We start from the raw sequence: 22,593 nt of genomic DNA, 5'->3' as shown, positions 1-22,593 counted from the left end.
AATAAAAAAAGAAAAGAAAAAATCAACAAGACTTTGTGAATAGTTATAAGAGATGAAGAAAGTAATGAGACAGATAAGATACCAACTTTCCACATATTGATTTTGAGGGTAATTACTGTGCTACTGAGACAGGTGTGTTAGAGGGAAAGGAAGAGATGACTTTGGATTTGGATCAGATTGAACCCAGGCTAATGGAAACATGTAAATGTAAATATTTTTATAACTGTCAGATAATAAGATAGGACTGGAAGTAAAGATTTGGGAATTTTAAGCACAGAAGTGATAACTAAAGTCATTAGAATGAATGATCCAAAGGAAAGAGTATCGAGAAAGGTAGAGTTAAAGAAATCTTTGATAAGAGTCCATAGTTGGGTAGTGATGGTAAAAGGGAAGAAGTAGAAGCCAAAATCAGAAGTGCTGGTAGGAGAGGTAGAGAACTATGAGAGAGTAGTGTCTTGGAAGTCAAGGTTGCAAAGACCTTTAGTAGGACCAAATATGGAGAAGAGTTAGAAAAAAATTTGGGGGGGGATAAGACTGAGAAAAGACCATTAGATTTGGAATAAAAATATTTTATTGATTATCTGAGAAAGCAGTTAATTGTCATGGGGATAGCAGATGAGTTTAAAAAGTCAATGGGGAAAGGAGTGGAAAGCAATAGTAAATAGGAGATGTGTTTTCTGTTGGATAGATTTAGCAGTAAAAGGGAAAAAAAGGAATACAGTACAATTAGAATGGGGAGCAGGTTTAAATAAAGAATTTCTTCAGATTCTGATTTGCATGTCTGGTGCAAAGGGGAAGGTGCTAATGATAGGTAGGGAGGGATTTTTATGGGAGTACTTTCCCAGAAAATGATTTGTTAAGATAAATGTTTACCTGAGTCAACGGTCTATAATTTTTCTAATGGTGCTCTATATTTCATTGGGGGAATAGAGAGGGAAGAATAAAATTTGTTATTTAAAACCCTCCAGTAGATGGAACTTCGTCTTTATTGCTTTCTAGTAGGGATTTTTTAGAATGGAATTGGTGGTAGTGGTTTTGGTAGAACACAGTTGTATTTTTGTGAGAGTAATTAGGATATGCATAGATGTGAACTTAAATGCAAATAAGTTGATTTTCAGGTGTCAGTAAGGTGGTGTTTCTATGTTTCCACAAATTTTTACAAGAAAATCTGCTGTTAAGTTGAACTGCATCAACACTTTTGACCTATCAGATTGTCTTGACAGTCATAGCAATGTAGTACCAGCAAGACTAAATAACTTTAACCTTCATATTTATGCCCTTATGCCTTCTTAAAAAGGGGGTAGTTAACAAATATATCATAAACAAGTACAAGAATAAAGCTGTTAAATCTCTTACATCATCAAACTTCATTAGTTTTGATGGCCTACTATCAATACTAATGAGCAACATTACACCACATTATAATAAAATCAGTTATGCACATATAATCTGAAGTATTTAAGCAAGAAAAACCTCTGAAAATTTCTTTTTCATTTTAATAATCTGCGAATTTAGGTTGTGGTGAGTTGAGGCAATTTAGATCATTTAGTATTGAAAATCTTTATCAGAAATATATTAATAATTAAAGCAATTTGGGGGCTGATTTGCTTAAATTATATTTTCTCTACTCTTTTGTTTTCACTTTGGATATGCTGACAAATTCTGAGAGCACAAATTATCTAAAGGCAGCATTTGGACAAAAAATGTTAGTGCATTTTATTTGAAACTAAACAAATGAGTCACTCAGAATGTTTGTTGAATTAAAATATATTTGAATTCTTACGCTTGCTTTTAAAGAAGTTTTGAAAATGCTGAATGCAAAATTGAATTCTGATGATCGATTCGAGTTTTTTCCTCTCAATTTTACTGCTGTTCTCTGAAAATACTTTTTAAAACGGCTATGTTACAAGAGGAATGAATCGTCTTAAAACAACATTTGTCTTCAAGGCAACATGAAAATCCCTGACAGGTTCCCTGTTCCTCCTTTCAGGCTTCTCTCTGACTCCCGCACCCCTTCTGGGGTTTTGGGGTGCTTGGTTCACGCTTCGCCCAGGGGGAAGGGGTGATTGCCGCAGCGCTGGTCTCGCGGGGAGTTCGATCTCGCTCTTCAGCGCGATCTGCAGCTCCCGCTGCCGGCTTCGCCGAGTCTCGCGGGGCTGGGTGGGGCCGAAGCGGACCCCCGCCCGCCTTTCAGTGTCGGGTTCTGCGTGGAGTACCCCGCCCTCGCGACCCTGAGTCGAGTCGCGGGACCCAGAGAAGGGAGGGCGTGAAACGTTCGGGCTCCGGAGGGGCCGTTGAGGTGGGTGGGAGAGGGAGCTCTGTGTGGCGGTTATTCCCTGGGCCGGCGGCTCTGAGGGATCTGGGGCGCTGACGGGCCCTGTCCCCAGAGTTCGACCGGCGGTCGCGTCAGGGCTAGCCGGCGCGTGGCCTCCTCCTCCGCCACAGTGCCGCCCCAAGCAGTGGGCGCCGCCGCCTGCCTGGAGGGTTGGGGAGGGACCCGGGTGAGCCGAAGCGCGTTGGCTGTGAGGGTGTCGGCCCTGAGCGAACTTCGCGCTTCAGAACGGGCGGGAAGAGTGGCTCCTCGAATCTGCGCGTGGCGAGTAATACGACCCCCGCCTCAGGCGTATTTTGTACTGCGACTTGGCAGTCCTGTGAAAACCTCCACTTTTGGGATTTTTGGTGGTAAATTCGTAAGTGTAAAATTGCATTCTCGCTTGGTTTTACGTTGGTTTTGGTTAAGGACTTTCTTTAGGAATCTTGCTACGCGTAGTGGTACACGCGCAGAAAAGGGCATATTCAGAGAGAAGATTTTAAAGGGCATATCCTTTTGAGGAATCTTGGTGTCTGTGCACTCCAGAATATTCAATGACGTATTGCAATACCACGTATAAATGATTATGAAGGCTCCCCCCGCCCCCCCAGATATTTCAGTCCTGCAACGACATTCAGCAAGTATTTATTGGGGCCTTACTAGGGCTGTGCCCGGTACTGGGCTGACGGGGTCCCGACCCTCAGTTCTTGCTCCCCCCCACATTTTGCTGTAATAATGCTTGGTTAAAAACGTTGTTACCAAACGAATATATGCTGTTTTGCATATGACTTCAGAAAATCCTTCCTTACTATTTTTTTTTTTTTTTAAATATAGTATCCAAGATGAATGACAGCCTATTTGTCAGTTTGGACAGACTTTTGCTAGAATTTGGTAGGTATAGAATGAAAATAAAGACATAGGTAACTATTTGTATTATCATTTAACATTTTAACAATGAAATGCAGTCACTGTTTTTTTTAGTTTTCCAGTATGAGCAAGATATAAGTACTAAAGAAGATATGCTTCAACGAATTAATAGTAAGTCGTTTTGTGTGATAAAATTATTCTAGCTTTTAAGTTTTTTTATGGCATATAAGATAATAAGCAGTTGCCTTGTTCAGGTAACTTATAGTTGGGATTATAACTTTTATTCTAGTTCTATCTAGTGACTAATACTAAGCTGTTTGCCCTAACTATGGCTTTTCAGTAATACATTTCTGTATTCAGCATTCAGTTATTTTGTGTTGAAGAATTTTACTTTAAGCAGATATAACACCTTAATTAAGCACAGTTGAAACGTTATTTTTCTCAAATAACAGGTTATTTCAAACGAGTAAATTTTAAATGTATGCTTTTTTATAGTTTCAAATTTTTATTTAAATTCCATTTATTCAACATGCAGTGTAATATTAGTTTCAGGTGTAGGATTTAGTGATTCATCACTTACATACAACACTGGTGCTCATCACAAGTGCCTTCCTTAATATCCATCACCCATTTAATCCATCCCCCTCATACCTCTACCCCCCCAGCAAGCCTCAGTTTGTTCTCTATTGTTAAGAGTCTCTTTTATGGTTTGCCTCTCTCTCTTTTTCCCCCTATGTTCATTAGTTTTGTTTCTTAAATTCCACATATAAGTGAAATCATATGGTATTTGTCTTTCTCTGACTGACTTACTTTGCTTAGCATGATATTCTCTAGCTCCATCCTTGTCATTGCAAACGGCAAGATTTCATTCTTTTTTATGGCTAATATTCCATTGTAGATAGGCACCACATCCTTTTTTTTTTAAGATTTATTTATTTATGTATTTGAGAGAGAGAGAATATGAGTGGGAGGGTCAGAGGGAGAGGGAGAGAGAATCTCAAATAGACTCCATGCTGAGCACCTAGAGGGATGAGGGGGCTCGATCCCACAACAGGGAGATCAGGGCCCAAGCTGAAACCAAGAGTCAGATGCCCAACTGACTATACCATCCAGGTGCCCCTACACCACATCTTCTTTATCCATTCATCTGTGGATGGACATTTGGGCTCTTTCCATAATTTGGCTGTTGTTGATAATGCTGCTGTAAACATCAGGGTGCATGTGCCCCTTCTAATCAATTTTTTTTTTAGAGAGAGCACACTTGAGGGGTGGTAGGGAGAGGCGCAGAGGGAGAGAGAGAAAGCCGAAGCAGTCTCCTCATTCAGCACAGAGCCTGACCCAGGGCTCCATCTCACCACTCTGAGATCAAATCAAGAGTTGGATGCTTAACTGAGCCACCCAGGCACCCTTCCAATCAGTATTTTTGTATCCTTTGGGTAATACCTAGTAGTGCAATTGCTGGATCACAGAGTAGTTCTATTTTTAACTTTCTGACGAACCTCATACTGTTTTCCAGAGTGGCTGAACCAGTTTACATTCCCACCAACAGTGTAAGAATGTTCCCCTTTCGCCACATCCTCACCAACATCTGTTGCTAATTTTAGCCAGTCTGACAGGTGTGAGGTGATATCTCAGCGTAGTTTTGATTTGTATTTCCCTGATGATTAGTGATGTAGAGCATCTTTTCATGTGTCTGTTAGTTATCTGTATGTCTTCTTTGGAAAAATGTCTATTTGTGTCTTCTGCTCATTTTTTAACTGGATTATTTGGGTTTTGGGTGTTAAGTTTGATAAGTTCCTTATAGATTTTGGATCACATGAGTGAATTTTTAAAATCTTTTTAGACATCACCAAAAGTCAGGGGCCAGGATTGATGGATGTCCATTTTCAGGAATAATTCTGAAAAATGATATTATGAGGGAAATGGCAAAGCAAATTACATAAATACAGTATTTTAAGATCCTACATAAAAACTATCATAAAATATAACCATTAATTTCTTGATGGTTCTGAAAAGATAGAATTTGGTTACCTTTCTGCAACAAAAAAGAATGCAGATAAAATAAGAATTTATTTTAATATTTAAATTATATTTTTATCTTATATTTATTCACTAGTAACAAAGAAATAAGTGAGTCAAAGGTGTATTTAATAATTAATTGACATGGAATTGATGAAGAGAAATTTTACATTTGTCAAAACCAAAACAAGTTAGTATCATATATGACTAAATGTTTATATGAACTCATACTGTCATAAGATGCCATTGATTCTAGATATCACTTTATCTAGCTAGCCCTCTTACGTTAAAGATGAGGGACAGGGACATTTCTTTCTTTCTTTCTTTTTTTAAGTTTTTATTTAAATTCCAGTTAGTTAACACAGTATAATATTAGTTTCAGGTGTACTTCTCCCATCCCAAACACAAATCCTTTGCTTCTGGGTCTAGGAGCAAGCCTGGTTCTGGTTCTGTGTTTTTTAGTATAGGGCCTTCCCATCTCAAGCTTCACTCCCTCTCAGTTCTCTAATTCTCCTCCTTTTAGGTAAATTGCCATACCCCTTTATCCTCTGTTTTTTTAATTTTGAATTTATGATTTCTACCTTAAAAATAAACATTTCTCCTTTCCAGAATGCTTTGAAGATATTAAAGAAAACAAGGCGACTATTTGTAAGATACATGAAACTATAAATACAACAGATGAGGAAATTGGTCATTACTGTAAACATAGTAAGGAGATCAAAGACAACTGTAGTAAGTGAGTATTTGAAAGAAATGAACTTCCAGTAATTGGCACTAGATTTTTTTATTCAAGGTTTCTGTTATTTATAATTTATAGTATTTATAATTGAAGACACTGTTGCTTTAAAGTAGTGCTTTCTATTAGCAGAAGAATGAGTCAGGTCTTAACTTGCTTTGCTACATGCTTTGGTAAAAAGGGATCATAGGAGGATCAAAAGAAAAATAGAAATGCTGTAAAATCTCTCTAATTCAGATCTGAATAGTCTACAGAATTTTGAATAATATAGGCTCAGTATATAAAATTCCTATTAGGTAAATACGTTTGAAATAATTTCCATCTTTGAGTTTTTAAGATCTTATTTTTTTTAGGGGAATCTAGCCTAAAATCAGTTGCTTTTCAAAGTTAATGTATTCAATATGTTAAGAATTCTTTCAGCATGGCTTCAGGTTCTGGATCCTAGTGGTTAAGTTTATTATAAGACATAAACATTTTGAAACAAAGGCTTAGTAGTGGAACTTTATTATACATTACAAAAATAAAATGTATTAGTTTTCTGTACTTTATGTAGACCATTGTCTTTGTATTAACTACTATAATTTAGAATCCTATTTGTTTTAAAATATTTTTTATTCGGAATTTTAACGTTTTTAAAATTTTTCCCCCTTTATAAAAGTAATGCCTACCTAGTATAAAAATTCAAAAATTATATAAATGTGTAGTATAAAAAGTTATTCCCTGCCTGCAGTTTCTACCTCAACCTTATCCTCTTCCTTATAGGTAATCATTTTTAACTATTCTATCTTTTCAGACATTTTTCAATAAAAATTCAATGTCACTATTACATAAACTTTTATGTACATCTATCTATATATCTATTTTTTCTTTTTACAAAATGGGATCATACTGTATTTACTGTTTTTAAAAAATTTAACAGTATGTTATGTAAATGATACTATACATGTAGTGATTATGTATAGATTTCATTAACAACTCCATGGGATTTTATAGTATTGGTGTATCTTAAATTATTTAACCATTCTCCTATTAATAGACATTTAGGTTTCTAGTTTTTCCCTTTTATGAGCAACATGTACAGGTATCCTTCCACATTTATGGACCTGTTGCTATAGAATGAGCTTCTAGAAGTGCAACTGTTAGATCAAAGAGTATGCACATTTAAACATTTGATAGATAATTTCAAACTTCTCTCCGCAGAAAGATTATATAAATTCATACTTCCACCAACAGTGTATATGAAAGTTCCTGTTTCCTCATACCCTTGACAACACTGAAATAATGTTTAAATTTTTGTTTAAATTATTTGTCAATCTGATAACAACACATACTATTGAACTTTCTCTTTTATTTTGATTTAAGTTTTATTATAGGAGGTTTTACCAGTGATTTCCTTCAACTAGATGCAGTGGGTGCTGGGAAAGTAGTTTCCCCTTAGAACCATTGTCCAAGATGTATTGTACTTCATTCAAGCTTAATCTCTGCTGGGTTCCGAGGACAGTTAGTAGGATCTTAATACCGTGATATACCTCTAATTCATGATTTCAGCATACTGGTTAAGAGATTTAAATGTGGGATATGAATTCATAAAGTACTAGAAGAAATATAAGTAACCATGTAATCTTTGAGAGTAGAAGGCCTTTGTAAGTGTACACCAAAAGTAGAAACTACAGAGGAAACAATGGATAAATATGACTACACACAAGTTAAAAAGAAAAATGATATGAGGAATTCTTAATCTCAGGAAACAAACTGAGGGTTGCTGGAGTGGGGGGTGGGGTGGGAGGGATGGGGTGACTGGGTGATGGACACTGGGGAGGGTATGTGTTCTGGTAAGCGCTGTGAATTGTGCAAGACTGTTGAATCTCAGATCTGTACCTCTGAAACAAATAATGCAATATATGTTAAGAAAGAAAAAAAGAAGAAGAAGAATGTAGCAGGAGGGGAAGAATGAAGGGGGGGAAATCGGAGGGGGAGAAGAACCATGAGAGACAATGGACTCTGAAAAACAAACTGAGGGTTCTAGAGGGGAGGGGGTTGGGAGGATGGGTTAGCCTGGTGATGGGTATTGAGGAGGGCACGTTCTGCATGGAGCACTGGGTGTTATGCACAAACAGTGAATCATGGAACACTATATCTAAAACTAATGATGTAATGTATGGGGATTAACATAACAATAAAAAAATTATAAAAAAAAAAAAAGAAAAATGCCTCCAAATGATATAAAAGGCAAAAGGATAAGATAGGAAAAATGTCAAGTAAGGGTTAATTTTTAAAAATATAAAGTAGGGGCACCTGGGTGGTTCAGTTGGTTAAGCGGCTACCTTCTGCTCGGGTCATGATCCCAGGGCCCTGGGATTGAGCCCGCATCAGGCTCTCTGCTCAGTAGGCAGCCTGCTTCTCCCTCTCCCTCTGCCTGCTCCACCTGCTTGTGCTCTCTTTCTCTCTGTCAAATAAATAAATAAAATCTTTAACAAAAATAAAAATAATAAAAATATAAAGTACTTGTGGAAACTAATAAGCAAAAGCCCCATTAGAAAAATCGGCAAAGAAAATAAATAGGTAAATACCAAAATGAAGAAATAAATGTTTGATAAACATATGAACAAATGCCCAGTCTTACTGGTAATCAGACATCCAAATTAAAGCAATAATAAAATGCTGTTTTTTTGCCTTTAAGTTTTACAGAAATTTAAAGGAAGATAATATCCTGTGTTGGCCAGGGAATAAGAAAATCATTTATCTTGTACACTATAGTCATGTATGCTGGTATAAAACTTTTGGATGACACATCAGTATATTTTTTAAAAAGCTTTAGAAATAAGCATGACTTTTGATTAAAAGTTTCCATTTCTGAGAATTTTTCATAAGGAAATAATTAGGCATTTTCTCAAAGATGTAATGTACAATAAGTTATTTCAACCTTTTTTATGATAGGAAAACATTAAAAAGAACATTAGGTGATGGGTTAAATGAATTTTGGTATAGGCATATGAATGAAGAGTAGGTGACCAATAAAATTATAAGTGTATGTTTATTGACATGGAAAGATGTTAGCTTTCTATTGACATGGAAAGATGTATATTCCAAAATGAAAAAAGCAATAAAACAACATTCATAGTATGAACCCAATTTAGTAATTGTCTATTTACATATACTTAGAAATAATTTAGGAGTATATACATCAAAATGCTTGCAGGAAAAGCTTTTTAGTGAAAATGTTTTCTTACAGAATTTTAAAAATACTCAGCATATGTGTATGTATAACCTTTGACCTTACAGTTCCATTTTGGGGAACGTTTTCTAAGGAAATGATTAGCAATTCAGACAAATATTTATGTAAAAGTTCTATTTACAATAGAAAAACTTAGATTAAGCAAAAATGGCCAACAATATGGGAATGGTTAGATAAATTATGGAATATGATGTATTTATTAAAACCTTTACAATGAATTGTTAGTGACAAGGAAAATGTGTATAATTTAAAAGGAGATGATAAAAGAGGATACATTGTTATATATGTGAATATGATCTCAAAGATGTTAAATATAGGGGTATCTGTGGGGTGTAGTCAGTTAAGCATCCAGCTCTTGGTTTCAGCTCAGGGTGGTAAGATGGAGCCCTGCATAAGGCTCCTCACTCAGCCCTGAGTCCGCTTAAGATTCTCTCTCCATCTGCCTCTTCCCCCACTCTCTCTCTCCCTCAAATAAATAAACCTTTAAAAAAAGATGTTAAATATATACTTATCATAAAATCTGGAAATAGTTTATTAAAACAATAATAGTAGTTATTATTCAGTGTTGAGAATATGGATGATAGTCATTTCCTTACATATACTTTTCTTTGCTTCCGAAGTGGGCATGTGAATTTTTGAATCTGAAAATAATATTTAAAGATTCAAAAAAAGAGCTAGAGGAAATAGTTGAACAACACTTAGAATGGAAGCTGACATGGTGGATGCAAATTTTAGATTTTTCACATTTGGTAACATTTTTCAAGTCTTGTAATAAAACAAAAAATATTATGACTATTCATTTTATTCTTACTATCTGATTTTATAACTCTTTTGGCCTAGTTTCTTTGTTTCTAGTTCAGAGGGTATAGAGACCCAACTTTCTAAGTTTCAAAGGAGAAAAAGCCTCTTTTTAGCCTTTATTCTAGTTCTTTGAATCCTTACTCCAAAAGAATTTGTTAGCCAAGATCTTAGAAGTATGATGAGAAGGAAGCCTGATGTTGGAGTGTTGCACAGTATATTCTAGAAATGCCATAGCAATACACAGTCCAGCCATGTAACATTTGCTCTTTCCTTAGTCATGGTTCCACAGTAGGTTTTATGTAAAAATTAATGGATATTGATATTTGAGTATATGTATGATTGCCTGAATGGTGGTAGTGGTGGTGATGGGAGGTGGGAATATTTTCTTGATATAGGCTCGTTTTCTCCAGGAAGAGAAAGATTCATTTATCTTTAAATAGTTAAATTCATTTTTATTATCTCTTACAATTTATTATTCTGAGATTCTAATTACAATGTTTTTTTTCCATAGCTGGAAGCCAACATGTGATGTTTTTCATAAGCATGAAGACTATATGCAGGACCAATTTACTATTTATCAAGAAACTATTGAAAAAGACAAGTACAGTACACATATTAATTTATCAGTTATATAATTTAGTATGCTTCGTAAAAATATTACTTGAAAAATGCAGAAACTTTGTACATTGGGAGAGTTTTTTGTTTTTGTTTTTAAAGTAAATCCAGTGCTTTGGACTCTTTGGGTGCCATTGGAAGCCTCCCTATCTGTTATAAAGCTCTACCACCCTGGATTATTTAGATATGTCCTTAGATAGAAACAATTTATCAGTAGGAATTGTTAATAGCAGAGTGCTTCAATTAATGGTCTTTATAATTGAATTGTTATAGGTAAATATCTGGGGGAATAGGTAGCTATAGAATTAGCTTATGAAAAATTTGGAGTATTGACTTTTTGAAGGGGATTTTATGTGGAACTTCTCATTTTCAGAGAGCTAATGGTACTGGGTGTTATATTCTAATGGAGAAACCCATTGTATGGATTTATTTTATCATGTGTAAAATAACCTTGTTTGGAGGACTAAATGTAATTAGTGAATATAATGGAACAAGGTGAGAGACTTTGTTTTTTGTTTTTTGGTTTTTGGTTTTTTTAAGGTATTTATTTACTTGCCAGAGAGAGAGAGACAGAGGGAGAGAGAGTGCGCACGAGCGAGCACAAGCAGGGGGAGCGGCAGGCAGAGGGAGAAGCAGGCTCCCCACATTTTTTTAAATTATTTTTTAAAGTGTTGAAACTCAATGCCCAATGTGGGGCTCAAACTTATGACCCTGAAATTGAGTCACATGCTCTACTGACTGGCCCAGGCAGATGCCCCTATATGTACATTTAAAAAAATTATTACTGAAGAATAATTGATGTACCAATTTACATTCCCACCAGTAGTGCACAAGGGTTGCTTTTTCTCCACATCCTTACCAGTAATTGTTATGTCTTGTCTTTTTGATACTAGCTATCCTGACGGGTGTAAGGTGATATCTCATTGTGGTTTTGATTTGTGTTTCCCTGATGATTAGTGATGTTGAGCATCTTTTCATGAACTTTTTGGTCATTTGTATGTTTTTGGAAAAATGTTCAGCTCCTCTGCCCATTTTTAACATGAATTATTAGCCTTTTTGCTATTCAGTTGTATGAGTCACTTATATACTTTGAATATTAACCCCTTATTGGATATATGGTTTGCAGATATTTTCTTCCATTCTACAGATTGCCTCTACATTTTGTTAATTTTTTTTTCTGTGCAGAAGCTTTTTTAGGTCAGTGTGGTCTCATTTATTTTTGCTTTTGTTGCTTGTGATTTGGGTATTATATCCAAAAAATTTTGTTGCAAAGACCAATATCAAGGAGCTCTTCCCCTATGTTTTCTCCTAAGAGTTTTATGGTTTCAAGTATTACATTTAAGTCTTTAATCCATTTTGAGTTAATTTTTGTGAGTAGCATAAGGTAGGGGTCCAATTTCATTCTTTCACATGCGGATATCCAGTTTTCCCAGCACCACTTATTGAAGAGACTATCCTTTCTGCATTGAGTATTCTTGGCTCCTTTCCAACTATTTTTTTAAAGATTTTATTTATTTGATATAGAGAGAATGGGGGGGAGAGAACAGAGGGAGAGTGAGAGGGAGAAGCAGACTCCCCACTAAGCAGGGAGCCCAATGCAGGGCTCGATCCCAGGATCCTGATATCATGACCTGAGCTGAAGGCAGAGTCTTAAACGACTGAGCTACCCAGGTGCCCCTCCTTTTGCAAATATTAATTGACTGTATATACATGGTTTATTTGTGAGCTCTTGATTCTGTTCCATTGGTCTGTGTGTTGTTTTTATGCCAGTATGATAGTGTTTTGATTGCTATATCTTTTTTTTTTTTAAAAGATTTTATTTATTTATTCATGACAGAGAGAGAGAGAGAGAGAGAGAGAGAGAGGCAGAGGGAGAAGCAGGCTCCCAAGGAGCAGGGAGCCTGATGCGGGACTCGATCCCAGGACTCTGGGATCATGACCTGAGCTGAAGGCAGACGCTTAACCATCTGAGCCACCCAGGTGCCCGATTGCTATATCTTTGTAGCATAGTTTGAAATCAGGGAGTGTGATGCTTCCAGTTTTGTTCTTTCTTGAGATTGCTTTGGCTATTTGGGGGTCTTTTGAAGTTCCATACAAATTTTAGAGTTGTTTTTTCTATTTCTGTGAAAAATGCTATTGGAATTTTGATAGGGATTGCATTGAATCCAAAGATGGCTTTGGGTAGTATGGACATTATAACAATTCTTCTGATCCATGAGTGCAGAATATCTTTCCATTTATTTATGTTTTCTTCAGTTTATTTGATCAATGTCTTATAGTTTTCAATGGGCGGACCTTTCACCTCCTTGGTTTAATTTATTCCTAAGTATTGTATTGTTTTTGATGCTATTGTAAATGGGATTGTTTTATTTCTTTTTCAGATAGTTTATTGTTAGTATATAGAGATGCAACTGATTTTTGTATGTTGATTTTGTAGTGTGAAATTTCACTGAATTTGTTGATTAGTTCTAACAGTTTTTGGGTGGAGTCTTAGAGTTTTTTGTGGATAAGATCATGTCATTTTGCAAACAGAGACCATTTTACTTCTTTTTTTTTTTTTTAATTTTATTATGTTATGTTAGTCACCATACAATACATCATTGGTTTTTGATGTGGTGATCCATGATCCATTGTTTTCGTATAACACCCAGTGCTCCATGCAGTACGTGCCCTCCTTAATACCCATCACCGGGCTAACCAATCCCCCCTCCCCCCTCCCCTCTAAAACCCTGTTTGTTTCTCAGAGTCCAGAGTCTCTCATGGTTCATCTCTCCCTCCAATTCCCCCTTCTCATTTTTCCCTTCCTTCTCCTAATATCCTCCATGCTATTCCTTATGTTCCACAAATAAGTGAAACCATATGATAATTGACTTTCTCTGCTTGACTTATTTCACTTAGCATAATCTCCTCCAGTCCCATCCATGTTGATGTAAAAGTTGGGTATTCATCTTTTCTGATGGCTGAGTGATATTCCATTGTATATATGGACCACATCTTCTTTATCCATTCATCTGTTGAAGGGCATCTCAGCTCTTTCCCCAGTTTGGCTATTGCAGACATTGCTGCTATGAACATTGGGGTGCATATGGCCCTTCTTTTCGCTACATCTGTGTCTTTGGGGTAAATACCCAGTAGTGCAATTGCTGGGTCATAGGGTAGCTCTATTTTTAAATTTTTGAGGCACCTCCACACTGTTTTCCAAAGTGGCTATACCAACTTGCATTCTCACCAACAGTGTAAGAGGGTTCCCCTTTCTCCACAACCTCTCCAACATTTGTTGTTTCTTTCCTTGTCCATTTTTTCCATTCTAACTGGTGTGAGGTGGTATCTCAATGTGGTTTTGATTTGAATTTCCCTGATGGCTAATGATGATGAACATTTTTTCATGTGTCTGTTAGCCATTTGTATGTCTTCTTCAGAGAAGTGTCTTTTCATATCTTCGGCCCACTTTTTGACTTGATTATTTGTTTTTTGGGTGTTGAGTTTGAGAAGTTCTTTTTAGATCTTGGATACCAGCCCTTTATCTGTAGTGTCATTTGCAAATATCTTCTCCCATTCCGTGGGTTGCCTCTTTGTTTTGTTGACTGTTTCCTTTGCTGTGCAGAAGCTTTTTATCTTGATGAAGTCCCAAAAGTTCATTTTTGCTTTTGTTTCACTAGCTTTTGGAGATGTATCTTGAAAGAAGTTGCTGTGGGCGATGTCAAAGAGGTTACTGCCTATGTTCTCCTCTAGGGTTTTGATGGATTCCTGTCTCACATTGAGGTCTTTCATCCACTTTGAGTTTATCTTTGTGAATGGTGTTAGAGAATGGTCGAGTTTCATTCTTCTGCATGTGGCTGTCCAATTTTCCCAGCACCATTTATTGAAGAGACTGTCTTTTTTCCATTGCATGTTTTTTCCTGCCTTGTCAAAGATTATTTGACCATAGAGTTGAGGGTCCATGCCTGGGTTCTCTATTCTGGTCCATTGGTCTATACGTCTGTTTTTGTGCCAGTACCATGCTGTCTTGGTGATCACAGCTTTGTAATATAGCTTGAAATCGGGCAACGTGATGCCCCCAGCTTTGTTTTTCTTTTTCAAGACTTCCTTGGCGATTTGGGGTCTTTTCTGATTCCATACAAATTTTAGGATTGTTTGTTCCAGCACTTTGAAAAATGTCATTGGAATTTTGATCGGGATGGCATTGAAGGTATAGATTGCTCTGGGTAGCATAAACATTTTAACAATGTTTATTCTTCCGATCCATGAGCATGGAATATTTTTCCATCTTTTTGTGTCTTCTTCAATTTCTTTCATGAGTGTTTTGTAGTTCCTAGATTATAGATCCTTTACCTCTTTGGTTAGGTTTATTCCGAGGTATCTTATGGTTTTTGGTGCTATTGTAAATGGAATCTTTTCTCTAATTTCTCTTTCTACGGTTGCATTGTTAGTGTATAAGAAAGCAACTGATTTCTGTGCATTGATTTTGTATCCTGCCACATTACTGAATTGCTGTATGAGTTCTAGTAATTTGGGAGTGGAGTCTTTTGGGTTTTCCACATAAAGTATCATGTCATCTGCGAAAAGAGAGTTTGACTTCTTCTTTGCCAATTTGAATACCTTTTATTTCTTTTTGTTGTCTGATTGCTGTTGCTAGGACCTCTAGTACTATGTTGAACAACAGTGGTGAGAGTGGGCATCCTTGACATGTTCCTGATCTTAAGGGAAAGGCTCTCAGCTTTTCCCCATTGAGGATAATATTCGCTGTGTGTTTTTCATAGATGGATTTTATGAACTTGAGGAATGTTCCCTCTATCCTATACTCTGGAGAGTTTTAATCAGGAAAGGATGTATTTTGTCAAATGCTTTTTCTGCATCAATTGAGAGGACCATATGGTTCTTCTCCCTCCTCTTATTAATGTGTTCTATCACATTGATTGATTTGCGAATGTTGAACCACCCTTGCATCCTGGGGATAAATCCACTTGGTCGTGGTGGATGATCCTTTTAATGTACTGTTGGATCCTATTAGCTAGGATTTTGTTGAGGATTTTGGAATCCATATTCATCAGGGATATCAGTCTGAAATTCTCCTATTTGATGGGGTCTTTGCCTGGTTTGGGGATTAAGGTAATGCTGGCCTCATAGAATGAGTTTGGAAGTTTTCCTTCTGTTTCTATTTTTTGAAACAGCTTCAGTAGAATAGGTATTATTTCTTCTTTGAATGTTTGGTAGAATTCCCCAGGGAATCCATCAGGCCCTGGACTCTTGTTTTTTGGGAGGTTTTCAATCACTGCTTCAATCTCGTTACTGGTTATTGGCCTATTCAGGTTGTCAATTTCTTCCTGTTTCAGTCTTGGAAGCTTATAGGTTTCCAGGAAGGCCTCCATTTCATCCAGATTGCTCAGTTTATTGGCATATAGTTGTTGATAAGAATTTCTAAGAATTGTTTCTATTTCCTTGGCGTTAGTCATGATCTCTCCCCTTTCATTCATAATTTTATTAATTTGGGTCCTTTCTCTTTTCTTTTGGATAAGTCCGGCCAGTGGTTTATCGATCTTATTAATTCTTTCAAAGAACCAACTTCTAGTTTTGTTGATCTGATCTACTGTGTTTCTGGTTTCTAATTCATTGATTTCTGCTCTAATTTTAATTATTTCTCTTCTAATGCGTGGCTTAGGCGTCGTTTGTTGCTTTTTCTCTAGTTCTTTAAGGTGTAGAGTTAGTTGATGAATTCGGAATTTTTCTATTTTTTTGAGTGAGGCTTGGATGGCTATGTATTTCCCTCTTAGGACTGCCTTTGCAGTATCCCATAGGTTTTGGACCGATGTGTTTTCGTTCTCATTAGTTTCCATGAATTGTTTAAGTTCTTTGATTTCCTGGTTGACCCAAACATTCTTGAGCAGAGTGGTCTTTAGCTTCCAAGTGTTTGAATTTCTGCCAAATTTTTTCTTGTCATTGAGTTCCAGTTTTAGAGCACTGTGGTCTGAAAATATGCAGGGAATAATCTCAATCTTTTGGTATCGGTTGAGACCTGATTTGTGACCCAGTATGTGGTCTATTCTGGAGAAAGTTCCATGTGCGCTTGAGAAGAATGAGTATTCTGTTGTTTTAGGGTGGAATGTTCTGTAAATATCTATGAGGTCCATCTGGTCCAATGTATCATTCAAAGCTCTTGTTTCCTTGTTGATTTTCTGCTTAGATGATCTGTCCATTGCTGAGAGTGGAGTATTGAGGTCTTCTACAATTAACGTATTGTTATCAATATGACTCTTTATTTTGGTTAACAGTTGGCTTATGTAGATGGCTGCTCCCATGTTGGGGGCATAGATATTTACAATTATTAGATCTTCTTGTTGGATAGACTCTTTAAGAATGATACAGTGTCCTTCTGTGTCTCTAATTACAGACTTTAGTTTAAAATCTAATTTGTCTGATATAAGAATTGCTACCCCAGCTTTCTTTTGAGGTCCGCTGGCATGGAAGATGGATCTCCATCCCTTCACTTTCAGTCTGGATGTATCTTTAGGTTCAAAATGAGTCTCTTGTAGATAGCATATGGATGGGTACTGTCTTTTTATCCAATCTGCAACCCTGTGCTGTTTTATGGGAGCGTTTAGGCCATCCACATTGGGAGTGATTATTGAAAGATACGAATTAATTGTCATCATGTTGCCTGTGAAGACCTTGTTTTTATAGATTGTCCCTGTAAATTTCTGTTGTATATCACTTTTGGGGTCCTTCTCCTTTTATAGAACCCCCCCTTAATATTTCTTGCAGGGCCAGCCTAGTGGTTACATATTCTTTGAGCTTCTGCCAGTTGTGGAAGCTCTGCATCTCTCCATCCATTCTAAATGACAGTCTTGCCGGATAAAGTATTCTTGGCTGCATGTTCTTCTCATTTAGTACCCTGAATATGTCTTGCCAGGCCTCTCTGGCTTGCCAGGTCTCTGTGGATAGGTCTGACGTTATTCTGATGTTCCTCCCTCTGTACGTAAGGAATCTCTTCCCCCTAACTGCCCTTAAGATGGTTTCCTTGGTTCTAAGATTTGCGAGTTTTACTATTTATTACATGCCGGGGTGTTGGCCTGTTTTCCTTGATCTTGGGAGGGGTCCTCTCTGCCTCTAGGACACGAATGTTTGTTTCATTCCCCAGATTAGGGAAGTTCTCAGCTACGATTTGCTCAAATACATCTTCTAGTCCTCTCTCTCCACTCCCTCCAGGATTTCAATTATTCTGACATTGGAACGCTTCATGGTGTCACTTATTTCTCTGATTCTGTTTTCATGGATTTGGAGTTGTTTTTCCCTGGCCTCCTCTTTTCCCTTTTTATCTATTAATTGTCTTCCAGGTCGCTTATTCTCTCTTCTGCCTCAGTTACCCTAGCTGTTAGATTATCTAGATTGGATTGGATCTCATTGATACCATTTTTAAGTTCTGCCAATTCACCTTTTATTTCTGCCCTTAGAGACTCTATGTTGCCATTAATTGATTTCTCCATTCTAGCCATTGTCTTCACAATTGCTAGCCTGAATTCCATCTCCGACATCTTGGTTATATCTGCATCCATTTGTAAATCTACAGCGTAAGTTATAATCTCTGAGTCTTTTCTGTTTTGGGGGCTCCTCCTCCTAGTCATTCTGTTGATGGGTGTTTGAGGGAATGTATAGAGTCCAAATTATTGACCAGAACCCAAGCAAGATGCACCTGTTTTCTTGGGACCTTAGGGTTGCTGGCCTCTTGTTTTCCCAGCCTGTCTTCTGCGGGAGGGGCCTGCCGAGCTGTTACTCAGGCAACCCTGTTAGGGCGGAGTTGCCCTGTGCCCCTGTGGCGGGGGATGGGCTCAGCGGGAATCAGTTTTTGGGGCTTTTGTTCTCTGGTGGCTTTCCCTGGCGGCTTTCCGCGTCTCTCCCGCGAGTCAGAGCAGAAGAGACCGTTTCCAACCCTCTGCCTCAGAGCAGAGAGATCACAGTCTGTTCTTCAGTGAGCTCTCCAGGCCACACTGTCTCCGTTTCTGTCTGTGCTGCTATAAACTGCAGCGTCCTGGGTTGTGCGCCCCTCCGCAGCGCTCCCAGTCCTGCCTTCAGGTCGGGGCACGTCTCTGCCCTTTGTGCTTCTAAAACCGCCAGCCGCTCCCAGTTCGCGCAGGTGCGACCCTGCCGCTCCAGGATTCCACCCCAGGGGCTGCCCTAAAGTCCTTTCCCCGCTGCTGCGGGTCTGCGAGTCTGTGCCTGTCCGCAGCACTTGACGCTGTCGCTCACCGGCGGTGTAGGATCCCCACAGCCAGGCACCCTCCCGCTGCCGTTTATCCTCCGATATCTGCCCGCAGAATCACGGCTCCCCGCTTCGTACCTCAAAACCAACCACCTACAATATTCTGTTTGTAGAGATCCAGATCTTCTTACATCTCAGGCTGGTTTCGTGGGTGCTCAAGAGTGGTCTGGTGGATATCCAGCTCAATTCCGGGGACCAGTTGAAGTAGGTTCCCCTACTCCTCCGCCATCTTTCCCCCCTCCGACCATTTTACTTCTTTCCTATTTGGATGACTTTATTTCCTTTTCTTGCATACTTGCTCTAGCTAAGATTTCCAGTACTACATTGATTAGGAGTGGTGAGAGTGGCATCCTAGTCTTATTGCTGATTTTGAAGGAAAAGCATTTAGCTCTTCAATATTGACTGTGATGTTAGTTATGGACTTGTCATACATGGCCTTTATTATGTTGAGGTATGTTCCTTTTATACCCAATTGTTGAGAGTTTTTCTCATGAATGGGTGTTGAGTTTTGCCAGATGCTTTTTCTGCATCTATTGAGTGGATCATATGATTTTTATCCTTTATTAATGTGGAATAACATGTTTATTGACTTGTGTATGTTGAGCCATTCTTGCAACCCATGGATAAATCCTACTTGGTCATTGTGTATGATCCTTTTAATGTGCTGTTGAGTTTGGTTTGCTAGTGTTTTGTTGAGAATTTTTCCATCTATATTCCTCAGGAATATTGGCCTGTAGTTTTCTTTTCTTGTAGTGTTCTCATCTGGCTTTGGTATCAGTGTAATGCTGGCTTCATAAAATGAGTTGGAGCGTGTTGCCTCCTCTTCAGCTTTTTGGAAGAGTTTGAGAAGTATTGGTATTAATTCTTTAAATGTTTGGTACAACTCATCAATGAGACCATCTTATCCTGGGCTTTTCTTTGTTGGGAGGTTTTTGGTTACTACTACTTCAAATCTCCTTGCTAATAATTGATCTGTTCAGTTTTTCTGTTTCTTCATGATTGAGTCTTGGTAGGTTGTATGTTTCTAGAAATTTATCAATTTCTTCTGGGTTATCTTATTGTTTGTCTTATAATTGTTCATGGTATAGCCTCTTATGATCTTTTTGTATTTCTATGGTGTCAGTTGTATGGTTTGTATTTCTATGGTATAATATCTTCTCTTTCATTTATAATTTTGCCTGTTTGAGTTCCTCTCTCTTTTTTTCTTGGTTGGTCTAGCTGAGGGTTTGCAAAATATTTTAATCTTTTCAAAAAACCAACTCTTTGTTTCACTGATTTTTTTCCATTGTCTTCCTTTTCTCTATTTTATTTATTTCTGTTCTAATCTTTCTTATTTGCTTCCTTCTGCCGACTTCAGGCTTAGATTGTTCTTCCTTTTCTAATTCCTTGAGGTATAAAGTTAGTTTGCTTATTTGAGGTCTTTCTTTTTTCTTAATGTAGGCATTTATTGCTATAAATTTCCCTTTAAAAACAACTTTTGCTGCATCCCCTAGATTTTGGTATATTGTGTTTTCATTTTCATTTGTCTCAACATACTTTTTTTTTTAAGATTTTATTTATTTATTTGACAGAAAGAGACACAGTGAGAGAGGGAACACAAGTAGGGGGAGTGGGAGAGGGAGAAGCAGGCTTCCCGCAGAGCAGGGAGCCCAATGTGGGGCTTGATCCCAGGACCCTGGGATCATGACCTGAGCCGAAGGCAGATGCTTAGTGACTGAGCCACCCAGGCACTCAAGATACTTTTGATTTCTTCTTTGACCCAGTGTTGTTCAGGAGTGTGTTGATTAATTTCCACATATTTGTGAATTTTTCATTTTCCTTCTGCTGTTGATTTCTAGTTCTATATCATTGTGGCCAGAAAAAGACCCTTGATATAATTTCAGTCTTCTTAAGTTTATTAAGGTGGCTTTGTGGCTCAAGATATGATCTCTACTGGAGAATATTCCATGTGTACTTAAGAGGAATGTATGTTCTTGTGTTGTTAGATGGAATGTTAGATTGAATGTTCTGTATAACGCTGTTAGGTCCATTTCATCTACAATGTTATTCAGGTGTGCTGTTTCCTTATTAATTTCTGTCTGGATAATCTTTCCAGTGTTGAAAGTGAGGTATTCAAGTCCTCTACCAGTATTGCTCTTTCTCCCTTCGGTTATGTTAATATTTGCTTCAGGTGGTTTAGTGTTGGGTTGTGCATATATTTGCAATTATTATATCTTCTTGGTGAGTTGACCTTTTTATCATTGTATAGAGACTTTTCTTTGTTTTTTCTTTGTCTTTTCTGACTGATTTTGACTGAATGTCTATTTTGTCTGGCATAAGTATAGCCACTTTTTCTCTCTTTTGGTTATCAATTGCATGAAATATCTTTTTCCATCTCTTCACTTTCAGCCTTTGTGTGTCCTTAAAGCTAAAGTGAGTTTCTTGTAGGTGGCATATTGTTGGATCCTGTTTTTTAAATCCATTCAGCTCTGTATCTTTTGAATTTAGTCTATTTATGTTTAAAGTAATTATTTTTTTTAGAAGATGTATTTATTTATTTTAGAGAAAGAGATAGGGTGTGAGCATGAGAGTAGATGGGCAGAGGGAGAGGAAGAAAATCTTAGGCAGACTCCATGCCAAGCATGGAGCCCAATGTACGGCTTGATCCCACAACCCCGAGATCATGACCTGAACTGAAATCAAGAGTTGGGCACTCAACAAACTGAGCCACCTAGGTGCCCCTAAAGTAATTATTGATAAATAAGGACTTACTATTGCCATTTATTTAATTGTTTTCTGAGTGTTTTTAAAATTCATTTGTTCCTGTCTTCCTCTCTTATTGTCTTCCTTTGTGATTTGTTTTTCATAGTGGTATACTTTAATTTCTTCCTCTTTATCTTTTGTGTATCTGCTATAGGTTTTTTTCTCTGTGGTTACCATGAGGTTAACATAAAACATTTACAAATATACTATTTTAAGCTGATACAACTTACCTTCAATTGCATATAAAAACTCTACACTTTTACGTCCCCCTCCTCAGATTTTATGCTATTTATGTCATACTTTACATCTTTTTTTTAAAGGGTGGGAGTTTTATACGTGTTTGCTTTATTTATTTATTTTAAAGTTCCCTTTATTTGTTTAATACATTTTTTTAAAGTAATCTCTACCCCCAACATGGGGCTCAAACTCATGATCCCAAGATCCCAAGATCCCAAGATCAAGAATCAGACACTCCACTAACTGAGCCAGCCAGGTGCCCCACTTTACATCTTTTATACTGTGTATCCATTAACAAGTTAATGTAGCTGTATCTATTTTTTAATGTTATTTTTTTTTAAAGATTTTATTCATTAATTTGGCAGAGAGATAGAGAGTACAAGCAGGCAGAGGGAAAGGGAGAAGTAGGCTCTCTGCAAAGCAGGGAGCCTGACGTGGGGTTTGATCTGAGAACTCTGGGAGCATGACCTGAGCTGAAGGCAGATGCATAACCAACTGAGCCACCCAGGTGCCCCTAGGATTTTTGTTTGGTTCTTTTTTATGGTTTTTATTTCTTTATTAAACTTCTTATTTTGTTTATGCATTGTTTCCTTGATTTCATTTAGTTGTCTGTGTTCTCTTGCAATTTATTGAGTTTCTTGAAAATGATTATTTGAATTCTTTGGAAGGCAAATAGTAGGTCTCTATTCCTTTGGGGTTAGTTACTAAAGCTTTATTAGTTTCCTTTGCTGGTTTTGTATTTGCCTGGTTCTTTGTGATCTGTGTAGCCTTGCATT

General features: G+C 37.3%; 1 protein-coding gene across 1 annotated transcript in view; it reads left to right on the top strand.

Moving 5' to 3' along the window:
• The first annotated feature begins 3,153 nt into the window (after positions 1-3,153).
• The window catches only part of CUNH14orf39 (chromosome unknown C14orf39 homolog), a 63,566-nt gene continuing 44,126 nt past the window's right edge, over positions 3,154-22,593 (top strand). The window contains exons 1-4 of the mRNA XM_032404609.1: positions 3,154-3,202; positions 3,293-3,349; positions 5,807-5,933; positions 10,481-10,570. Coding sequence (XP_032260500.1) covers positions 3,154-3,202; positions 3,293-3,349; positions 5,807-5,933; positions 10,481-10,570 — 323 coding nt within the window. The remainder of the gene's footprint in view (positions 3,203-3,292; positions 3,350-5,806; positions 5,934-10,480; positions 10,571-22,593) is intronic.

Source organism: Phoca vitulina, unplaced genomic scaffold (assembly GCF_004348235.1).
Source record: "Phoca vitulina isolate PV1807 unplaced genomic scaffold, GSC_HSeal_1.0 scaffold7, whole genome shotgun sequence".
NCBI classification, from domain to species: Eukaryota; Metazoa; Chordata; class Mammalia; order Carnivora; family Phocidae; genus Phoca; species Phoca vitulina.
The sequence above is the reverse complement of the archived record's forward strand: the minus strand, read 5'-3'. Positions and strand labels throughout refer to the sequence as shown.